Source organism: Nicotiana tabacum, chromosome 11 (genome assembly GCF_000715075.1).
Source record: "Nicotiana tabacum cultivar K326 chromosome 11, ASM71507v2, whole genome shotgun sequence".
In the NCBI taxonomy this organism is placed as follows: domain Eukaryota; kingdom Viridiplantae; phylum Streptophyta; class Magnoliopsida; order Solanales; family Solanaceae; genus Nicotiana; species Nicotiana tabacum.
Window position 1 is genome coordinate 170,487,174 of NC_134090.1, and position 22,111 is coordinate 170,509,284.

At 33.4% G+C, this 22,111-nt stretch overlaps 1 protein-coding gene across 1 annotated transcript; it reads left to right on the forward strand.

The window, feature by feature from the left end:
• The first annotated feature begins 19,291 nt into the window (after positions 1–19,291).
• LOC107776399 (dehydration-responsive element-binding protein 2A-like) lies at positions 19,292–21,527 on the forward strand. The gene is made up of 2 exons (XM_016596295.2): positions 19,292–19,431; positions 20,020–21,527. Exon 2 carries the CDS (start codon positions 20,030–20,032, stop codon positions 21,086–21,088), a length of 1,059 nt encoding a protein of 352 aa, XP_016451781.1. The 5' UTR covers positions 19,292–19,431; positions 20,020–20,029; the 3' UTR covers positions 21,089–21,527.
• The last annotated feature ends 584 nt before the right edge of the window (positions 21,528–22,111 follow it).

Sequence of the window (22,111 nt, forward strand, 5' to 3'; positions counted from 1 at the left end):
TAGGGCTCAATAGGTCATGGAGTTAGTTTATGTGTCTAGATGAAAAAAAAGGACAAGTTTAAGGGGTTGTCTATGTATTCGGCCTTGTTTTTATTATGCATAAATCAGATGCAAAATATACAAAAGACATATTATATAAAATTTGTATATAAATTTTATTTAAGTTGATGATATTGTAGCTGGACATATTGTAACTTTTCATCCAACGGCGTATATGAATTTTGAGATTGATTGAGAATTTTCTGAATACTCTATTACAGGGTTAGGCTCTGAGAACTCGAATTCAGAAATCGAATACTACATTTCAAATCGATGATTCATCAATTTGCTGATGCAACAACTTTTTCCGGTGAAAAGGAATTGTTGGGCAACTAATGGGAATTCAGGGTTAATCTCAGTTGTCGATGAGCTTGTTTGTGCCGGTGTCGGTGAGATGATAATTTGGTAGCATAGAAAACCTAGTTCCGGCAGGTATTGTCTTTTTTTTCGCCGGAATTCTTCTGTTTGCAATTAAATAACTAGTATCTCTAATATTGTGACGAAGCCCTACCACATTAATTCCCTTGTGAAAGTTTCCTCCTTTGAAATGAGTCTAAAATGTCACCAAACCTTTAGGACAAGCTTGCCCGAACAATTTCACCAATATTAATCTAACACCCATTTGATTTTCTTTAATAAAATATTCAAGCGTATTGGGTTGCAGAGAAAGAACAACGTTTGATTGGGTTAATTTCACTTATGGTCATCTAACTTATCATTTATTTTACAAAATTCATTTAACTATTTTTCATCACTTAAAAGTTACTCAATTTTACCTTTGTAACTTAAAAATCATTCTGGTTCAAAACCTACAAAATATCCAATAAAAAATCTGACATGGCATTATATTTAATTAAATAATCTAACAATAATGCCACATAATCTTAAATAGACCATATCTAAGCTAGACTCATTTCTTCCTCAGCCCGATTTGACCAATAACCAAAAGGGATTATTAATATTTGAACAATTAGCTGGACTAGCACTTTGATTTTGTGGTTAATTTATTGAAAAAGAAGTCTAAGAAATTTAAGAAAAATTGGTCTTTAATTTATCTTTAGGTTTTGATTGTATATTTATGGTCAATGACACAATACGTTGTCTCTTTCTTTTGTCCAAATTATCGCTATAGGTTGTCTACGATTGTGGTGTGTATTGACAACTTCTATTATGCAATTTCATTGTGGATGTTTCTTACTGAGCAGTATTTTTGTCTGTTAGTATTGCTTAATAAGCAATATTTTGACTTTAATGGAATAGTAATTTGTAAAAATAGGTTCTTATTAGCTTGTTGTTCTTGTCAGTTAGTGGTACATTTAATTGTTATGTGAGATTGATATGGTAGTATTTTAACTTCATGGAAAATTATAAAATGACATGAAGGATGCAAAAACTTGTTCTGTGCTAGTTCTATCCATATTTTTAATGAAATTATAGGTGGTAGTATTAAGGTTATTACGTAACAAATAAAGTAAGATATTTTGGCACAAAATAATTGCTCTCTTCTTATCCTTCTAATGGTCAAAATATTAAAATCCATTTGGATTATGGGTCAAATCGAATTGTGGATGAAATGGGTCTAAATTAGGTATGGTCCATCTAAGCTTATGTGGCAATATAATTAGATTTTTTAATTAAATTTAATGCCATATCATATTTTTATAGGATATTTTATAGGTTTTGAACTAGAATGACTTTTAAGTTACAAAGGTAAAGTGGAGTGACTTTTAAGTGATGAAAAATAGTTAAGTGACTTTTGTGAAATAAATGATAAGTTGGATGACCATGAGTGAAATTAACCCTTTGATTGAGATACCTAGTGTCACCAAAATAAAAGCACGCCAGGAGAAAGATGAGAGAAAAAAGGAAAAATGTATAACTAAATCCCTTGATTGAAGGCACTAATAATGGATTGTGAGCTTTTTAAGATGGATTGTATATATTTTATAACTAAAATATGTTTAAGTCGGGTAAATACCAAAACATGGATATTTTTTATAATAAAACTTCCAATAGTGTATAAGTATGTAAAAATTCCATTTTAAAAAGTTGTACAAATATAATTCTTTGCAAAATTATCCCTTTCAGACAATATTAGACTCCAATCTATTTTTACTCATACTGTAACACCCCGTAAATTTGAAACAGTTGTGGATACATTAAATAAGTATTAATGTGATAATTATCAATTGGTTATGATAATAAGTGTACGAGGCATATCATAAGTGATTTGGGGCCCAAGGAAAGACGTAAGTCTAAGCCAAAGTTGGAAAATTACATGATAGACTAAAATTCTAAATGAGCACGCACAAGACTATACTTTGGGCACGCATATCTACATTTATATAAGGTTTTATGTGATGCACAAACTATCAAATGAAAGATCTTTGAGTCTAGTTTCTAACTCTTTAAACCGTTCATCATTTGGACACTCCTATAGAAGTTATGACCTAATTACCAAAAGCTCGCAGAATTTTACACTACCGCACCGCCCCATGCGGCGCGGCTGTGTAGATTATCAGAGCACCTCCAAATTTCGTTCCTAGTCACATATTTCATTACCACGCTGCCTCATGTGTTTCCCCATGCGCCGTAGTTGTGCAAATCTTATTTTTTTTCAACCCGACCCTATTTTGATATAAAACCTTTGAGGGTTAATTTCCCCACTTCATTTGGACGAATTTTAGGATTTTTCTCCACTCTCTCAAAACCTCCAACCCCTCCCATCTTCAAGGTAAGCAATCCCTATTATCTTGGTGTGAATTCCATCATTTATACACTAGTATTGATGAAATCTACAAATAAAATACTTAGATATTCAAGGGATTTCTTCAAGAACTCAAATGAGGGTTTTGCAAGATTTCTTCCAAAAAGGTAATCCTACACCCTTAGACTTACATGTATGGATTTATTAAGGGAATATGAGTATGATAAGTATTGGAACTCTTGGTATGGCGATTGGAAACCATAAGTTTCCAATTTGATTACACAACTATTATAGAGATTGAAAGATGGTTATTTAATGGAACTTTGTTGGTTGGGTGTGGATGGATGGTCATATATGTGATTTTGGAAGTTATAAATTGGCTAATAATGATGGTGGGATAAATTGTTGATGAATGGTGGTAGTTAGATGAACTAATTATATGGTGATGAGATGTAGAGATTTATGCCTACAAGGTATTTGATAATATGCCTAAATGGCTTAAGTTATGGAATTTGTTACTAATATTGGGTTCCATTGAATGTTGCTATTGTAGATTGAAGGTTCTTAGTATTGTGGATCATTGTAGTATCATTAAAGGGCGAAATTGAGGTATGTGAGGGTAACTCTCTACGTTTGGGAATATTAATAATTCTCCCTACACTACGTTTCTTTTACGATGTTACTAATTGCCTCAGAGATATAGTTTAGCCTAGTTCCTTGAATAATTATAGCACTTCTATTCTCTAGCTTCATAACTCGTTCATGACTTTCATTCTGAACGTTGTGAACTCAGTGCATATTCAATATAGAATTGGGTTTGATGCCCCCGAGTCGTAGTATAGATTACTCAGTATGCCATAACAGTTGAAGTTTCAGTATTCATAATCAGTTCAAGAATATATGTCTTAGTCTAGTCCTATTCAGTATTTCAGTATTATGTAACTCAGTGTGATCAAGTATTCCAGTGTCATGTAACTCAGTGTGATTCAGTATTTCACTATTATGTATTGCAGTATGATTCTTAGTTCCTAATTTTAAATCCTTGAATGTCGAACACCTGTATTTGGGCCTGAGGCCACAGTTAATGCTTTATGCATCTTTGGGCCTGAGGCTGCAGTTTATGTTTTATGCATCTTTGGGCCTGAGGCCGCAATTATGTATACGTATACTTGAGCCCGAGGCCGCAGTTGTGCACATATATATATTGGGCCTGAGGCCACAGTTTAATATTCAGATAAACAGGTTGTTCATCATTCAGAAGAGGGAGTATTTATATCTTTACTTTCTTTGTTCAGTTCAATTATTAGTTATCAGTTCAGTTACCAGTTATCATTTCAGTTTCAATTTCAATAGTTATCATTTTAGTTATCAATTATCAATTCTCAGTTATCAACTTAGTTTCAGTTTCAGCATTTATAATTCTTTCTTTCAGTTACTTTACATACCAGTGCAATTCAAATGTACTGACGTCCCTTTTGCCCAGGGCCTGCATCTCACAATGCAGGCAATGATTTATAGGTTGATGATTCAGAGCGCTAGGATTCTCGTACCAGCTATTTGGTGATCCCCATTTCTTTCGGGGCATTATCATTACTTTATAGTCTTTCAGCATTTACAGAAGGTCAGTATTTTCAGTACTTCATTAGAGGCTTCGTAGACTAGAGTAACAACTAGATAGAGTCGCAGACTTTTCATATTAAGCTATGTTGACTACAAATATGTTTCAAAATTGTAATAGTATTTTTGCACTTTGAATTTTATCGTTCAGACTTTCAGTATATCAGCATGTGTTAGTTTATCTTCTGCATTTAGTATGTTATGATATCATATGTTGATTCAACCAGCCAGTTGATTCGCTCGGTCACATGTAGCTAGGCACCGAGTGTCGTGTTACGTCCAGGCCCAAGTTCGGGGCATGACAAAAATTTGGTATCAGAGCACTAGGTTCAAGAGTCCTAGGAAGTCTATAAAGTCATGTCCAGTGTAGTTTCCTTTATATATGTGTGCCGGCAACTCATATAAACGGTTAACTATTAAGACATTCAGGGTTGTCTCACTTTTTTCTACTCTAGATGGTGCCACGAAGCTTAGAGCAATAGTTAACCTTCTCTTCCTATTAAATTCCAAATGTATTGGATGCCCAAGCGAAGCGCAGGAGAAACCTAAGGTTCTAGATAGGATAATTGCCCATTGGGGTATATCTGTGGAGTACATGTTGGTAACAAATAAGATTTGAGAGGATGTTGAAAGTGGGATTCAATGGATAGTAGTACATATTAGAGCATAACCTAATCAGAAAGTACAAAAGCAGTTATCATGTTTTATGGTTGTCAGTTTATCTTAGTTACCAGTTAGCGGCCTTTTAGTTAGCAGGTTTATAGTTATTCAATATGCCAGTTATTTGTTATTCAGTTACTAGATCTCCAATTTTCAGTGTATCAAAATTTCTGGAGATTTCTGAGTATACAATGATGCATATGGATGCTCAAAGAAAATGTAAGTAACAGTGACTATAGCGAAATATTTTCATGTTTTAGGGATTAAGACCCAAGAATCACCAGATGGTGCATGAAGTGATTTATCAGATGTGTATGGAACTGTATCTGTATGTCAGACCCCAAGGTGTAACAGGTTAAGAATTTAACAATAGCGGGCATAGAATTAATCACTATAGTTTTGGACAGAAAAGAGCCTAAGGGAAATATAGCTAAGAATAATATGATGTACGAAATGCGAACCAAGAGCAGGTGACATTGAATTTTAGGGAATGATTTTAAGTTGTTTAGATCTATTCAAATCAGAACTAGAAAGTACTATGTTAGTGAATTTGTATATGGAGTGGCTATTATTGTGAGGTAAAAGATATGACAGTTCCCATTCACATGATGTGACTATGTGTTTAGGCCGGAGGTTTATAGTCTGTAGTGATTTTGAAGTGTATAGGATGTTGTAAGTTAGATATTCCAGTTTTGTTTAAGACAGCTGAAATTTACCTAAGTGTGATCCACGTACATAGTTCAAAAAGAATGATAGTATACGGTAAAAGAATATGGTCAGATAATGAGGAAAGTTAGGATAAACCTTATACTTCACTTTAGTTATTCAAAGTAGAGCAAGAAAACATAATGCTAGCAGGTGGTTTGTAAAAGAATTGAAAATAAGTTTTGAGTAAATACAGTGAATTAGCAATTTCAGCAGAGCTAGTAGAGGTAAGATTTGATTCACTTAGCCAAATTAACTCTAGTGAGTAGATGACAGTTTGAAATATCGAACATGTGTTAGAACCCAAAGAGTTAAGTTAAACCTGAAGTACAGTAATAGTGGGAAAAAGATCAGCTAGCAGTGAGTTAGCACGCTATAAAAGAATAGCCTTTAAGAATTATCGAAAAGACGTTTCCCCAAGATTGACAGTGTGAGCAGAGTTAGATTATTAAGATTGTGTATGATAGTTGTGAATACATTAGTTTTCCATTTTGTGATTAATTTAGTTTTCCTAGCTTAGAAGTAAGTTGGAAGACGAGTCTTCATTGACGTAGAGTTCAAAGAATTGCAGAAAATAAGTAAAGTTATTCGGATACCAACAAAAAGAGAAGGATCCACAAGCATAAGACCTTTTGTCTAAGGGGTGATGTGAAAATTTTCAGTAAGTCCAGTTAGAGATTTGAAACCCGAATAGTTAGCATGGGATATGAAAAAGAAAATCAGTTCGGTAATGAGGGAAAATTGTATAATTACCACAAGGAATATATCTAGCATGTGTAAGAAACACAAATTGAGTAGAATAATTACCGAGCTTAGTTATTGATGATAAAGTGATCACAACAAAGCTATAAAATCATGCCTATTTATGTGTTATAAGGGTAGTGCCATTGCACGAGACTCTAAAATTTAGAGTGCATGTCAAAGACTAGTTCACAATAATACTATAAGTGGTTTTCATGAAGTGCTTAAAAAATAATCAAGTGTGGGAAGTATAGCTCATGAAAGAGGTAGACAAGAGAACTATATAGAAAGAAGTTCACTGCTTAGCCAAGGTAAGAATTTGACTTTCGGACACCAAAGATAGTAGAGTTGTTGTCTAGGACATGACCTGTTCCTCCTTAGTAGCTAAAGTGAAGGAGAAACGGTTTGATGATCCATACTTGTAGCCGAAAGAGGGGATTCACATGCATAAGATGATGGCTTTTGAACAAGGGGGAGATGATGGTACTTTGAGGTACCAGGATAGATTTTGTGTTCCAACCATAGACGAACTTAGCGATGGAGGAAGATGCTAGAAGCCCATAATTCCAGGTATTTTATACACCAGGGTTTCCCAAAGATGTATCATGATCTTAAGGAGATTTATTGGTGGAACGACATGAAAAAGAAACTTGCAGACTTTATGGCCAAGTCTCTAAATTGCCAGTAAGTGAAAGTCGAGTAGCAGAAAATCAAGTGTTTATCTCAGAACACACACATCCTTTAGTAGAGATAGTAAATATGGACCTTATAATAGGATTATCTCGCTCATTTTGAAAGCATGATTTTTATGTGCGAAAGTGTAGATTGCCAATTAGTTGGTTCGAAGTTGGCGAAGCGGAGTTGCTGGGACCAGATTTGGTCAATCAGCCTATGGAGAAAGTCAAGTTGATTCAAGAGCATTTGAAGAACAACTCAGAGTCACCAAAAGTCTTATTTGAGCATGCAACATAGAGACCTAGAGTTTCAAGTTGATGATTGGGTGTTTCTAAAAGTTTCGCCTATGAAAGGTGTTATAAGATTTGGGAAGAAAGGAAAGCTCAATCCCAGATAAATCGGCCCGTATAGGATCCTATGAAGGATCGGGTAAGTAGATTATGAATTAGAATTTCCACTATAATTAGCGGTTGTACACCAGTATTTCGCGTGTCATGTCATAACATTCAAGTTTCCAGTATTCAGATCTCATGTCACGACATTTATGTTTCTAGTATTCAAATCTCATGTTAGAACATTCAAGCCAGTTCAGTACTCACATACTCATGTCAGTCCAGTACTCAGATATTCATGCCAGCTTAGTACCCAGATATTAATGTCAGTTCAGTGATCAGATGTTCACGTCAGTTCAATACTCGATTATTCGTGCCAGTTTAGTATTAATATATCCACGTTAGTTCAAAATTCACGTATCTATAACAGACAAGTATTCATGTATATGTATCATGTTATGCGTATTATTATGCCCTATGGAGCTAGTATTATTCTCTGTTAGCTGGTAGGTATTTTGGAGAAATGTCGAAGGTATCTAACCTTCTCATTCAGACGTTATATTACAATCTCCATGTCTTTCAGTGTTTAGTCAGTTTAGTAGCCGTTCAGTCTAGTACCTGTTCAGTCCAGTATCTCATTAGTTTGGTAATCGTATATTCATTCAGCTTAGTATGCAAGTGTTAATGAAAGTTCATGTTCCCACCAGACCCATTTAAGGTCCGGAGTGAGCCAAAGATACAGCAGGACAATCATTCGAGGACGAATGATCCCAAGGGGGAGATAATGTAACACCCCGTAAATACGAATCAGTTGTGGATGCATTAAATGAGTATTAATGTTATATTTATCAATTGATTATGATAATAAGTGTACGAGACATATCATAAGTGATTTGGGGTCCAAGGAAAGACCTAAGTCTAAGCCAAGTTGAAAAATTACATGATAGACTAAAATTCTAAATGAGCACGCACAAGACTATACTTTGGACGAGAATATCTACATTTATATAAGGTTTTATGTGATTCACAATCTATCAAATGAAATATCTTTGAGTCTAGTTTCTAACTCTTCAAATCGTTCGTCATTTGGACACTCCTACCATAAGTTATGACCAAATTACCAAAAGCTCGTAGAATTTTACACTACCGCGCCACCCCATGCGGCGCGGCTGTGTAGATTATCATAGCACCTCCAAATTTCGTTCCTAGTCACATATTTAATTACCACGCCGCCCCATGCGTTTCCCCATGCATCGCAGCTGTGCAAATCTTGTTTTTTTCCAACCCGACCCTATTTTAATATAAAACCTTCGAGGGTTATTTTCCCCACTTCATTTGGACAAATTTTAGGGTTTTCCTCCACTCTCTCAAGGCCTCCAACCCCTCCCATCTTCAAGGTAAGCAATCCCCATTATCTTGGTATGAATTCCATCATTTATACACTAGTATTGATGAAATCTACACATAAAATACTTAGATCTTCAAGGGATTTCTTCAAGAACTCAAAGGAGGGTTTTGCAAGATTTCTTCCAAAAAGGTAATCCTACACCCTTAGACTTACATGTATGGATTTATTAAGAGAATATGAATATGAATAAGTATTGGAACTCTTGGTATGGCGATTGGAAATCATAAGTTTCCAATTTGATTACACAATTATTATAGAGATTGAAAGATGGTTATTTAATGGAACTTTGTTGGTTGGGTGTGGATAGATGGTCATATATGTGATTTTGGAAGTTATAAATTGGCTAATAATGATGGTGGTATAAATTGTTGATGAATGGTGGTAGTTAGATGACCTAATTATATGGTGATGAGATGTAAAGATTTATGCCTACAAGGTATTTGACAATATGCCTAAACGACTTAAGTTATGGAATTTGTTACTAATATTGGGTTCCATTGAATGTTGCTATTGTAGATTGAAAGTTCTTAGTATTGTGGATCATTGTAGTATCACTAAAGGGCGAAATTGAGGTATGTGAGGCTAACTCTCTATGTTTGGGAATGTTAATGATTCTCTCTACACTACGTTTCTTTTACGATGTTACTAATTGCCTCAGAGATATAGTTTAGCTAGTTCCTTGAATAGTTGTAGCACTTCTATTTTCTAGCTTCATAATTCGTTCATGACTTTCATTCTGAATGCTGTGAACTCAGTGCATATTCAATATAGACTTGGGTTTGATGCCCCCGAGTCTTAGTATAGATTACTCAGTATGGCATAACAGTTGAAGTTTCAGTGTTCATAATCAGTTCAAGAATACATGTCTTAGTCTAGTCCTATTCAGTATTTCAGTATTATGTAACTCAGTGTGATCCAGTATTCCAGTGTCATGTAACTCAGTGTGATCCAGTATTCCAGTGTCATGTAACTCAGTGTGATTCAGTATTTCACTATCATGTATTGCAATATGATTCTTAGTTCCTAATTTTAAATCCCTGAATGTCGAACACCTGTATTTGGGCCTGAGGCCGCAGTTAATGTTTTATGCATCTTTGGGCCTGAGCCGACAGTTTATGCTTTATGCATCTTTGGGCCTGAGGCCGCAGTTATGTATACGTTTACTTGGGTCCGAGGTCGCAGTTGTGCATATATATATATATTAGGCCTGAGGCCGCAGTTTAATATTCAGATAAACAGGTTGTTCATCCTTCAGAAGAGGGAGTATTCATATCTTTACTTCCTTTGTTCAGTTCAATTATTAGTTATCAGTTTAGTTACCAGTTATCAGTTATCATTTCAGTTTCAGTTTCAATAGTTATCATTTCAGTTTCAGTTTCAATAGTTATCATTTCAGTTATCAATTATCAATTCTCAGTTATCAGCTTAGTTTCAGTTTCGGCATTTATAATTCTTTCTTTCAGTTGCTTTACATACCAGTGCAATTCAAATGTACTGACTCTCCTTTAGCCCGGGGCCTGCATCTCACAATGCAGGCAATGATTTACAGGTTGATGATTCAGAGTGCTAGGATTCTCGTACCAGCTATTTAGTGATCCCCAGTTCTTTCGGGGCATTATCATTACTTTATAGTCTTTCAACATTTACAGATAGTCAGTGTTCTCAGTACTTCATTAGAGGCTTTGTAGACTAGAGTAACAGCTAGACAGAGTCGCAGACTTTTCATATTAAGCTATGTTGACTACAAATATGTTTCAAAATTGTATTAGTATTTTCGCACTTTGATTTTTATCATTCAGACTTTCAATTTATCAGCATATGTTAGTTTATTTTCCGCATTTAGTATGTTATGATATCACATGTTGATTCAGCCAGCCAGTTGGTTCGCTCGGTCACATGTAGCCAGGCACCGAGTACCGTGTTTCGTCCAAGCCCAGGTTCAGGGTGTGACACATACGATTGTCAGTTTGCTCACAAAATATTAGATTACTTGATGTTTGCAATAATTTATAAAATTTAGATCGAGATCTAATATTTTTCTTATAAGATTTTTAGTTTGCTCGAAAAATATTTAGAAACCGTGCTGCAAAAGGTCCATTGATTACAAGAAAAATAAAGGATTAGTTACCTCTTATAACAAAGGTTGATACCTTATTTATTTTAAATAAATACCATTTTAAAAAATTATATTCTATAATTGCCTTTTGATTTTTATAGTCAAATACCTATTTATGGTCACCTCATACCCTTAAACCATAAAATACGCTGCCCTCTCTCTCATAAAATACGCTGCCTCTCTGGCTTGACCCTAATGAATGCAACGAAATCTCCATGGAACTCCAATATGTTTCTTCTTCTTCATCCTTTCCGATTTTGATTGTTTTCTTCTGCCAGTATGTTTCTTCTTCTTCTTCCTTTCCATGGCAAGGAATCTTTTGGGACTTTAACTTCTTGGCAATTTCTTCTTCAGTGGGTGCTAGCAATTTCTTCCGATTCGTTACCAGCGGGTGCTAGCCAAATTCAGTTCTAGGACTTTAACTTCTTCAGATGCGTTACGGATGCTAGCAATTTCTTCTTCGGCGATCTTTCTCATTTTCTTCTTCTTTCTCTCATCGCTTTTTATGGAATCATGGTCGGAATCCGATGGGTCGTCTGAAAATCGTCGATCGTCTGAAGTTTGGGGTTGAGAAATTTGAAGATTCTGTTACCTTTTTTTAAGAGCATTTCAATGTATCTTGTTGTATTTCTATGTATTTCATTGTATTCACTATCTTTTTTTTCATTGTAATTCAATGTGTCTCGTTGTATTCCATGTATTTTATTGTATTCAGTGTCTTTTTTTCTCATTGTATTTCAATGTATCACGTTGTATTCTATGTGTTTCATTGTATTCATTGTCTCGCTATATGCCATGAATGTATTCATATATGTTTTTAATTAATATAATTTATGTATTCAGATGTATTATATAATTTCTCTGAAGATTACTATATTTTTGGGGTATTTTTCGGTTGAGAATCTTTTTTATAACTGAAAATACAATTTTTGTATGTTATAATTGAGTTTGTTGAGTTATATTAGGAGTCTATTATGTTAATTAATTCACTTTCCGTTTTAAAACAGTGTAATCCCCCATTTCACGTCGTGAATACAGTCGAATACAATAATCTGTCCAGTTGTAATCCCATGTTTTACTCCATGAATACAGTCGAATACACTTGAATACAACAACTGATTAGCTGGACTTCCCTGATTCACGCCTATTTTTGCTACTGTATTCATGAATACAATAGCTTAAATACATCAAATACATCGTATAACCACAGAAAATGTATCTATAATTCGTAATATAGCAAATGGTATTTATAGATGGCTAATTACTACTAAAAGATAGTGATTTATGAAAATTATAAAAATGACCATTTATTAAAAAGTTGATAGAAAAAGAGACAACCAACGAAAATTTCTGTATACAGTCCGCATCAAATTGGTGTTATGGGCTATGCTGTGCCATTTATGGGCCCAGTTTACCTTGTGCCATAAGTAGCCCAATAGCAAGGATGATAATCCCCACCAGAAAGGAGGATATGCATCAGCCATCACGTATAGTACCCCATTTGACAGGGGAATGAAAGGCGAGGGTAAAATTGCACGGGACGCTTTATTTGGTCGTCCCCATTTAACCTATATTCATTTTTTAAAATTTTTTAAATTTGTACTCACTTTTTAAATAACTTCAGCCCATTTCTCCTCCTTCTTCTCCTCCTTCGTTTTTTTCTTCTTCTGAAATAAATAGGTGAAATATGCAAACAAGCAATTGACTGAGTTGTCAAGCAAGAGGACGACCATCCCGTATGCCATATTTGATTTTCCTTTGCCTTTTTAAATATTAATTCTTCTATTGTCTTCCTATAAATCTGAAGCTTTTCTGCTTCGACGTTATCTTCTCTATTGAACTGGATGAAACAGTAATCCATTATAATGACTATTACATGAATCGGTATGCGAGAATTATTTAATATTTTGTTTGATGTATTACAGATTGTATATATTATAAATTAGTATAAAATACATAATTTTAAAATTTAAACAAAATATTACAACACAAAAACTTTAGCTCTAGAGCTGAAGTTTCGCAGTTACAACACAAAAACTTCAGCTCTAGAGCTGAAGTTCGCCAGTTACAAAACAAAAACTTCAGCTCTAGAGCTGAATTTCAGGCCCGGCTACTAGAATGCTAAAGTTTTGTGTGATTGCCTTTGCTACTTCAGTCCCGTGTGCTGAAGTTATGCGAAAAAGCGGGTACGCTTGCAATTTTTTTGCAAAGCGGGCACAAGTTAAAATGTGACACAAAAAGCGGGTATAGATGCAAATACCCCAAGGCGAGGGGTGTACAAGGAAATCGATAAATCGCACCAAATCGATAATTCGAGTTAAATCGGAAAAAAAATTGATGTAGTTTGGTATTGAAAAATAAAGTTCGACCATAATTGGTTTAGTTTGGTTTTAACAAAAAAATATCAAACCAAAACCAAACCAATCCGATAGTACATTTATATAATTTTTAAAAATATTTTATACATATAAATATTTTTGTAATGTAATTTATAAATATTTTTTAAACTTTTTCACAGTTTTATCGTTTAACGTATTATTTCAAGTTTAGACTTAACATTCGTGAATGGTAAATAAATTTTATAGTCATAAATGTAATAACTCAAACAAAGTTCAAAGCAATACTAATGCTAACAAAAAAAATTCAATTCAATACTAGGAATGACGATAGCGTTGCATATTTATTTTAGTTTTACATTGGTTTATAATGAAAATGCATAACTTAGTTTATCTTTTTCTTTAGTGCTTAGTTATGTAATTAATATTAGTACTTATTAGCTATACTTATTTTAGCATAACCGATATAATATTTTTAGATTATATTAATTTTCACTATGACTTATTAGTTAGCAATATTTGCTTTATGTAATTTTATTATCTTTGTTATTGAATATTTTAGTATAATGCTATGACTTATCTCATATTATTATGTTAGTTTCTTGGAAAATACATTATATAGTGTATTTTACTAGGACTTAAAAAATATTTGGAGCACAAGTTACATATTTTATGCTATAAAGAGTATGCCGGGGAACAACCCGAAAGCTCGAAAAAAATTAAAAAATCCGAATAAATCGAGATTGAAAAACCCGACTTTGTTGATTTGGTTTGTTTGATTTATAAATTTAAAAATCCGATACTATTAGTTTGGTAATTGAAAAATTTGGAACCCGACCATGTATACCCCTAGGTCAGGCTTTCCAATCATAACACAAAATTATACCCAATAGCCTTAAAATGTAGGATCTTGATTTTTTCGCTTGCCCACTGGTGTACATAAGTATTTATTAAGTAGAGTCACAATTTGAAGAAATAGATTAATAAATAAATCATTATAATGATAATCAGTATTATTTTTTATATTTATCTTCAATAGTTTCGTTTTTTATACTTATCTGATAAAAAAAATTAACGAAGCAACGTCCTGTGATATCGCATGCAATAAGATGCATATGCTGCACCGTGTTCCATGAACAAATTTTTAAGGTCAAAAAGTGTTATCCATAATACAAACAAGAGAAAATGCTTATTAAATTTAAAGTTTTGCCTATGGAGATCAAAAAAGTCAAAAGCGACATCAAAGAGCCTGTTTGGATATAAGAATTTTTTCAAATTTTTTCAATTTTTATTTTATTTTTTTTCGAAATCAGTGTTTGATTATAAAAATTCTAATTTTTATTTGAAGATAAATTTTGAAATTTTTTAAAAATTTGAAAAATTTTTAAAAATTGTTTTCCAAAATTTCCACTCAAATCACTTACAAAATTTCAAAAATAATCCAAAATTATATTTATGTTCAAACACAACTCTAATTTTCAAATAGCATTTTCACTTGAAAATTTTTTTCACTTTTTTTTTTAAATTTTACAATTCTTTATGTCCAAAGATCCTATTTATGCAAAAAATCAACGGTGTTATAAAGGGGAAAGTCGTCATCCATTGCGCCGCAAAGGTTGAGCAGTCAGCTTAGTGTTGACGAACGCCTTTTAGTCGCATAAAAAAACAAAAAAGACAGAAAACAGAAAACGAGGTCACTGCTGACATCTTCTATCCTATTTATTCACTTCGCCTCTTTTTCTTTTAAGAAAATTTTTATATACTAATAGGGGAATGAATAATGGGGATGAGAATTATAAGATTTCAAAATTTTTACTCTCTCCGTTTTAATTTAGATGAGATAGTTTGATTCGGTACAAAATTTAAGGGAAAAAAAACCTTTCGAAACTTGCAGTCTTAAAAACTTAAGTGGTAAAAGCTTTGTTGGGCCATGACGTTTGTGTGGTTATAAAGTTTCTCATTAAGGATAAAATGAGTAAAATGAAGAGTCTAAAGTTAAATTATTTCCAATTGTAAAAATGTATCATTCTTTTTAAATGAACTAGTAAAGAAAGTGTATCATCTAAATTATAACAGAAGGAGTACACAAAATGAAATTTTTTACTTGTTGGAAGTAACAGCTAGAAAAGAAGGCTATTTCATCGTGGCATAAGATGAATCGAGGCAGCAATCAACTATCCGTTCTCGAGATTCATATTGACTAATAATTTTGCGCCTGTATAACCAAAAAATATTTATTTTGGTTCAACTAACTAAATTTGTATAAGTGAGGGCTAATCTTAGTTTAAAATAATATCCCAAAGATGAAATTCTCGGAACTATGACAAATAACTGATATTTTTCTACATTTCTGTCCCAAAAGCTATGAAAAAGTGCAATAACTAATATTTAAGAACCCAAACAAAAGTAAATATGACATTAAATAATGATAAACAACAATAAATGGCATTTATATAAATAAATACAAAGGAGTCACCCAAGAAAGGATGAAAGCAATAAATATTCCTTCTTACAACCGAGAATGATGGATAACTCTTTGAATGTCCGAGATATTCTCGGATCTAGTGGAAAAAATATAAGCAGGAATCTTAATGAAAATGTTGTTTTTGTGTGTTTGTGATGAAACCCGATTTTCTCTCACTTGAGTCAAAGTATCTGTTACAAAATGAATATCTCCCCTTCCCGATTATTGTGTCACTTTCTATTTATAGGGAACATGTTCCTAGAAACCTTAACAGAACAATTGAAGAGAATATCCACTAGAATATTCTTTTTCATGCACTATCTTGAAACTAGCCGTTATAAATATGTCAAGGGTATGCCACCTCGACATCGATCATTGACGACTCCTCATTTCGATCTTTGCTGACTCTTCAACCACGGCCTTCGTTATTAGATCATTTCGACCCATGGCGACCTGGGAATGTTTCACCGATATCATTTTTTACTTGGATTCTAGAGATAGATTTTGACTCGTACATCGTCCTGCCACTTCGCTAAGTAGACTCACTCTATCGAGGGTAACAAAAGCTGGAACTCTTCCTGCCAAAAACAAGGGAATCGAAAATTAAGAAGATAGCCGGTCCAATAGATAGGTTATTGATTGAGTTAAAAGCTTAAGTATTAGTTTGAGAGCTAGTGATGAACTAAAAAATTCTAACAAAAGATTTTTAAAAAAAATGCAAGAATACTACGTACACTTGTGATACGAAGTCTAAAGCAATTTTTACCGATCTATGCTGCAACATTGAATATGATATCATACGTCAATTTGATTTCTATGCTAGTGATCACAGTAAAAATATTAAAGTACTAGGTTGAAAATTAAAGTCTATAAGTATTCATTTATCTTTAATTACTTAAAATAAGCTTTTTACGGCATGAATAACGATTAATTAGTTTTATTAATTAGACAATCATATAAACTTATAAATTGAAAAAGGAAGAATACGTACAGAAAATGAGGTGGAGCTATTATGTTACTTACGAATTACGGATAAGCTGTAAAATAGGGGTCGTTTTGTTTTTAGATTTGTAGTTCGACAAAGGATTGATGAGAAGTGCTTATACTTTGTTTTATTTTATTTCTTATATGACATTCGATATTTTTATTGAAGTTTGATTATATTTGGATTTGTATTGTATAAATTTTATTTGGAAGCCTCCCTATCAAAGATTTTTCCATACAAAGTGCTTATACACTTTGCATATTTTTCTCTCCTTAGCCTTTATTGCTTACTCATTCATTTTATACTTGGAAAATTTCTTCACATCCTTTGATGGAGTAGTATGTCTATTTCTAAAGAAAATATTTAAGATATGCGATCGCATACAGATAACCTTAATCACGATATAATAAAATTTTATATATAGTTAACAAACCTTTATCACGGATAACCGCGTTCGCAGTGAATAACTTCTGCAAAGTTACGCGATCCCATACAGTTAACAACTTTTGTACCATAACCTTAATCACGAGATCAAAATATATATTATTTGATAATTTTTCCGTGATATAATAAAATTTTATATAATAATAATTTGTACTTTATAATGATATTTTCCAATAAAAAATCTACCTCGTCTTTTACAACTTGTTTGGATGGTTGTTATGTATCGTATAGTATTGTCACTACTAGAAATCCGGGCAAAACGTCCAAAAAAACTGACCAAAATTGGTCGGTAATGGCCAATAACCGTCCAAAACGCGACCATTTACGTGTGGACGGTATTTTGAAGGTCGGAAGGGCATACCGACCAACTTTGGTCGGTCAATTAAATTAAAAAAATAAAATATTGTCGAAAAAACCGACAAAAGTTGGTCGGTTTTTTCGGACAAAAGTTGGTTGGTATTTTAATTATGTAATTAAAAAATGCACCATCTGGGAATTGAACCGGGGTCTGTACTGCAGCAAGATACTATTCTACCACTAGACCATTTATGCATTTTGTTTTAAGGCTGTCCTTTATATCACTTATACTCTTTAACTGTATTTTTGCACAAAAAATATAAAATTACCGACCAAAGTTGGTCGGTTTTTAAAATGACCGGCCGAATTAACCAACCGATTTCGGTCATTTTTTTAATATTAATTTTAATTTGTTTTAAATGAAAAACCGACCAAAGTTGGTCGATTTTTTGAAAAATAAATTTCGTGGGACTCAAAAATAGTTTCCCGCATTTTTGCGCCAAAGAAAACCAACCAAAGTTGGTCGGTTTCGTAAAAAAAAAAAAATATTTTGAAAAATCGACCAACTTTGGTCGGATTTTTAGCCGTTTTTTTTACCAACCAAAATTGGTCGGTTTTTACCGAATTTTTAGTAGTTTGTATTGTACTGCATCGTTTTGATATGTACAATATTTGAATATATTGTATTATTTTTCATCGTTTCATAATGTCATGTACCAACAGTATTAAGAATAAACTTGTAATATTATAAAGAAAAAGTAGGATACAAAATATATAGAGTTATCATAAAAATAGGTAGGGTAAAGGATGTATAAAATATAATAATTATTTAATAGTAAGGAAGGGCAAGATGATAAGAAAAAAAAAAAAGGTAATGACGCGACCACACCAAATCGGCCCTTCCATAAAGTGACACTTTTCATTGTTACGTAACGACAAATTTAACAATACAATACAATAAAATTTAAGTACCAATCAAAACAAATATTATATTTAAAATAACAATACGATACAATACAACAGGCAACAATCATCCAAACAAGCTATTATTGGGCTTTGTTTCCTTTTAGCCCATCCAGAAACTATTTTTACATTCAATAGCCGAAAAAATATATTAAATTTCTATAATTGTTATATATATATTTAACAAACAATATATATATATATATATATATATATATATATATATATATATATATATATATATATATATATATATATATATATTCTGCATAATCCCTCTTGGGATATATCCTTTGTCTTAACTTAGGACACAATAATATCTGTGACAAACATGCCTTAAATATGTCATATAATTAGCCACTAACTTTTGTCAACTTGTAATGGTGGTCTCCTGGAAGTTGGCAGCAGTCTCCGAAACCCCCGAGGTGAAAAAATCAGATCAATCTCGAACCCAATGGCACAATTGAAATATATATCAACATGTAGGTCAATTATATGAAGCAAAACAGGATTTCTTCAGCACAAAGAAAAGTGGAAACGAGAGGTTCGTGAACTTTCTACTGACACGTGTCATATCCCGCGGGAGTCAAAGAGCCACGACTTAATCAAAATCCTGTCACGTCACCACATTTACAAACACTATTTTAAAATTAATTTTAAAAACTGAATTTAAAAATATCTGGTGAAGTCTATAAATACTCCTTTAGAATCCCCTCTCCCTTGGTTTTCTGATTCTCTTCGTGTAAGAAACTTGTCCAAGAAAAAATCACACTCGAAATAGTATTAAATCAAACCAAACTATTCCGATCTGTTTCCCAATTCTGTTTAATTTCCATATAAAGCAGAAGAAAAGTAAAAAAACAAAGGTTTTGTGAAGCGAACGCATTTATCGATTGTTCAAAAGAAGGTGAATTTGGTGCAGTTTTCTGATAATATTGCAAGGTAAGTTGATTTTTATCCTTTATATGTACTGTATCAAATCACAATTTGTCATATTTGGTTATTATGTTCTTCGTGTTAGAGGCGGATTTAGGATTTTAGGACTAAAACGACATCATGTGCTAATAATTGACAATTTACGTTTTTTTTTTAACAAATTTAGTGAATTTTTTGCAAAATTTTTGGGTTTTGCTGAACTCGTATATTTAAGTCTGCATCCGCCCCTGTTTCATGTTCAAAGTTTTGCTGAAATTGTGGTTTGTGAGTGTTTGTGGATTGTCTCTAAGAGTTGATAGAAAGATAATATTGCTGAATAGGGTTAAAATAAATTGGTGTAATTTTGGACTGTTGTTTGATTTTCCATGTTGAATCTGTAATTGTGCAAATTTTTTGTTTTTGGCCGAGAGCGACTGGTTTTCTTGCTCGCGAAGAAAGGGTGTTATTTTTATTTTTGGGTTTCTTGCAGAGGGAGGAAAATATTTTTATTAAAAGGAGGTGTTTTTACTTGCTCGCTAAGGTTTCTGCTGGTGTGTGCTTACCTTATCTATAAATAGTATCATATCTGAATATTATATTCTTTTTTATTTACAGCAACAGAGATATGGCTATACTTGATCAAGCTTCAAATATGATGTCTTTACCATTGGATTATACAAGAAAGAGGAAATCAAGGAGTAGAAAAGATGCACCAAAGAATGTAGCAGAAACACTAGCAAAGTGGAAAGAGGTCAATGAAAAACTAGAGTCTAGTGATGATGGGAAAAAGCCGGTGCGCAAAGTTCCCGCTAAAGGATCAAAGAAGGGGTGTATGAAAGGTAAAGGAGGACCCGAAAACGGGCGATGTAAATACAGAGGTGTTAGGCAAAGGACATGGGGTAAATGGGTTGCTGAGATTCGGGAACCGCATAGAGGGAGAAGGCTTTGGTTAGGTACTTTTGATACTGCAATTGAGGCTGCTCTTGCTTATGATGAAGCTGCTAGAGCAATGTATGGTCCTTGTGCTAGGCTTAATCTTCCGAAGGATGATTCCTCGTTGCCTACGATATCTCAATCCGATTCTACAACAGCCTCAAGTCTCACTGAGACCAACATTCCTAAGATTAAATTTGAAGACCGCGAAAGTGAATCGAGAAGCGATGGAACGAGGAGTGTTTTTTATGAAGCTGGAACACCTTCAAGCTCAATAAAAGAGGAAGCTAAAGACGAGGCTAAGGGGGTGTTGGATAATAGCGGGATTGTTGAAATTAAAGAAGAGCCTATCGCTTTTGATTACGATTCAATGAAGAGTGGACAAGATAATAATCTTGACAACTTCTGTTTTGATGATGAGATGTTCGATGTAGATGAGCTATTAGGCGTGTTAGATTCGACTCCACTGGACGCTCTGGCTCCCAACCAAGTTTCTGGTTCTGTTCCTCTTGATCAAGATCAGTATGCCTATGATCCTTCGTATCGACTGCAGAGCGCTGCCTATGACAACAACCAGTTCTCCAATCCGTCATGTCAGTTGCAAAATACAGATGGTAAAACATTTGAAGATTTGCAGCAAATGCAGCAGCAAGCACCTATAGTTGATGAGTATAATTTTGATTTCTTAAAGCCAGGACGGCAGGAAGACTTCAACTTCAGCTTGGATGACTTGGGTTTCCTTGATTTCTAATAAAATTTTGGTAGTTTGGTAATTGGTAGGCCTTGCGCGCAGGCTCAGGATGATGTTCTGCCGCTTTGATACGATGGATTTAGTACTCTTGGTTGATTGCTGGATTTATGCAATTGTCAAAGTTTTTGAATGTTTACCATGCTAGTTCTACAAAGTCTTTTTCCTTGTTCTAGGAAAAGGAGAAAGAATAGGACAACTTCAGAAGATACTCTTTTGTTTTTTTGTTTTTCCCTTTTTGAGGAAACTGTGGTTGTCCCTTGCCTTTCTGCCAAAAGATAGCTGATTCTTGATAAGTTTTTGGATCAGAGAATTCAGCTGCGCTTGAATCAAACAAAATTTCTGCTGTACAGTTGTAACATTGAGTAGTTAGTTTGCTAACATTCGCAAAGGTGTTGATGTTCTTATGATGATAATAAAAGAGAAAATCATCTTTCTGTAATTGTCATGTACTAGTATGTTGTTATAGCTGTGTGACGTTAGTTTCTTTTCTTCAAAATACTCAGTAGTGGTTAACTTTGAGTTCTAAGGTTGAATTGTGATTTTCATGGTGCTCTTCCGTTCAGGATTTTAGTTTTTTAAAGTTACTAGGTTCTAATTTAATAATTTTTACATATTTAATGAATTTTTAACGACAAATATAAGATTTGGACTAAATTTAGTGGGTTCGGCCAAACCCGCAGCTGAAGGGCTGACTCCGCCCCTGCCGGCCCTGTATGGACTCTGGCTAGTTGGCAGTACTGTACTGAGGTAATATGTGTGATCTTTGATGTAGGTTTATCACACAATTATATTGTATATGCGATTATAAACAATGAAAAATGAACCAAATTTTAGTACCGTGGTTTTCATATGAGAGTCTCATGTTGTTTATCTAGTGGATGAAACTGTGTAATTGTTTCATATATATATATATATATATATATATATATATATATATATATATATATATATATATATATATATATATTGTAGCATAATATGTTGGAGGCGTTTCAGCAATTCAAATTGATTTGTAATGTTCCT

Bases quoted from the DNA above. Each gene is read 5' to 3' on its own strand.
- LOC107776399 (XM_016596295.2), top strand. From the start codon at position 20,030: ATGGCTATACTTGATCAAGCTTCAAATATGATGTCTTTACCATTGGAT.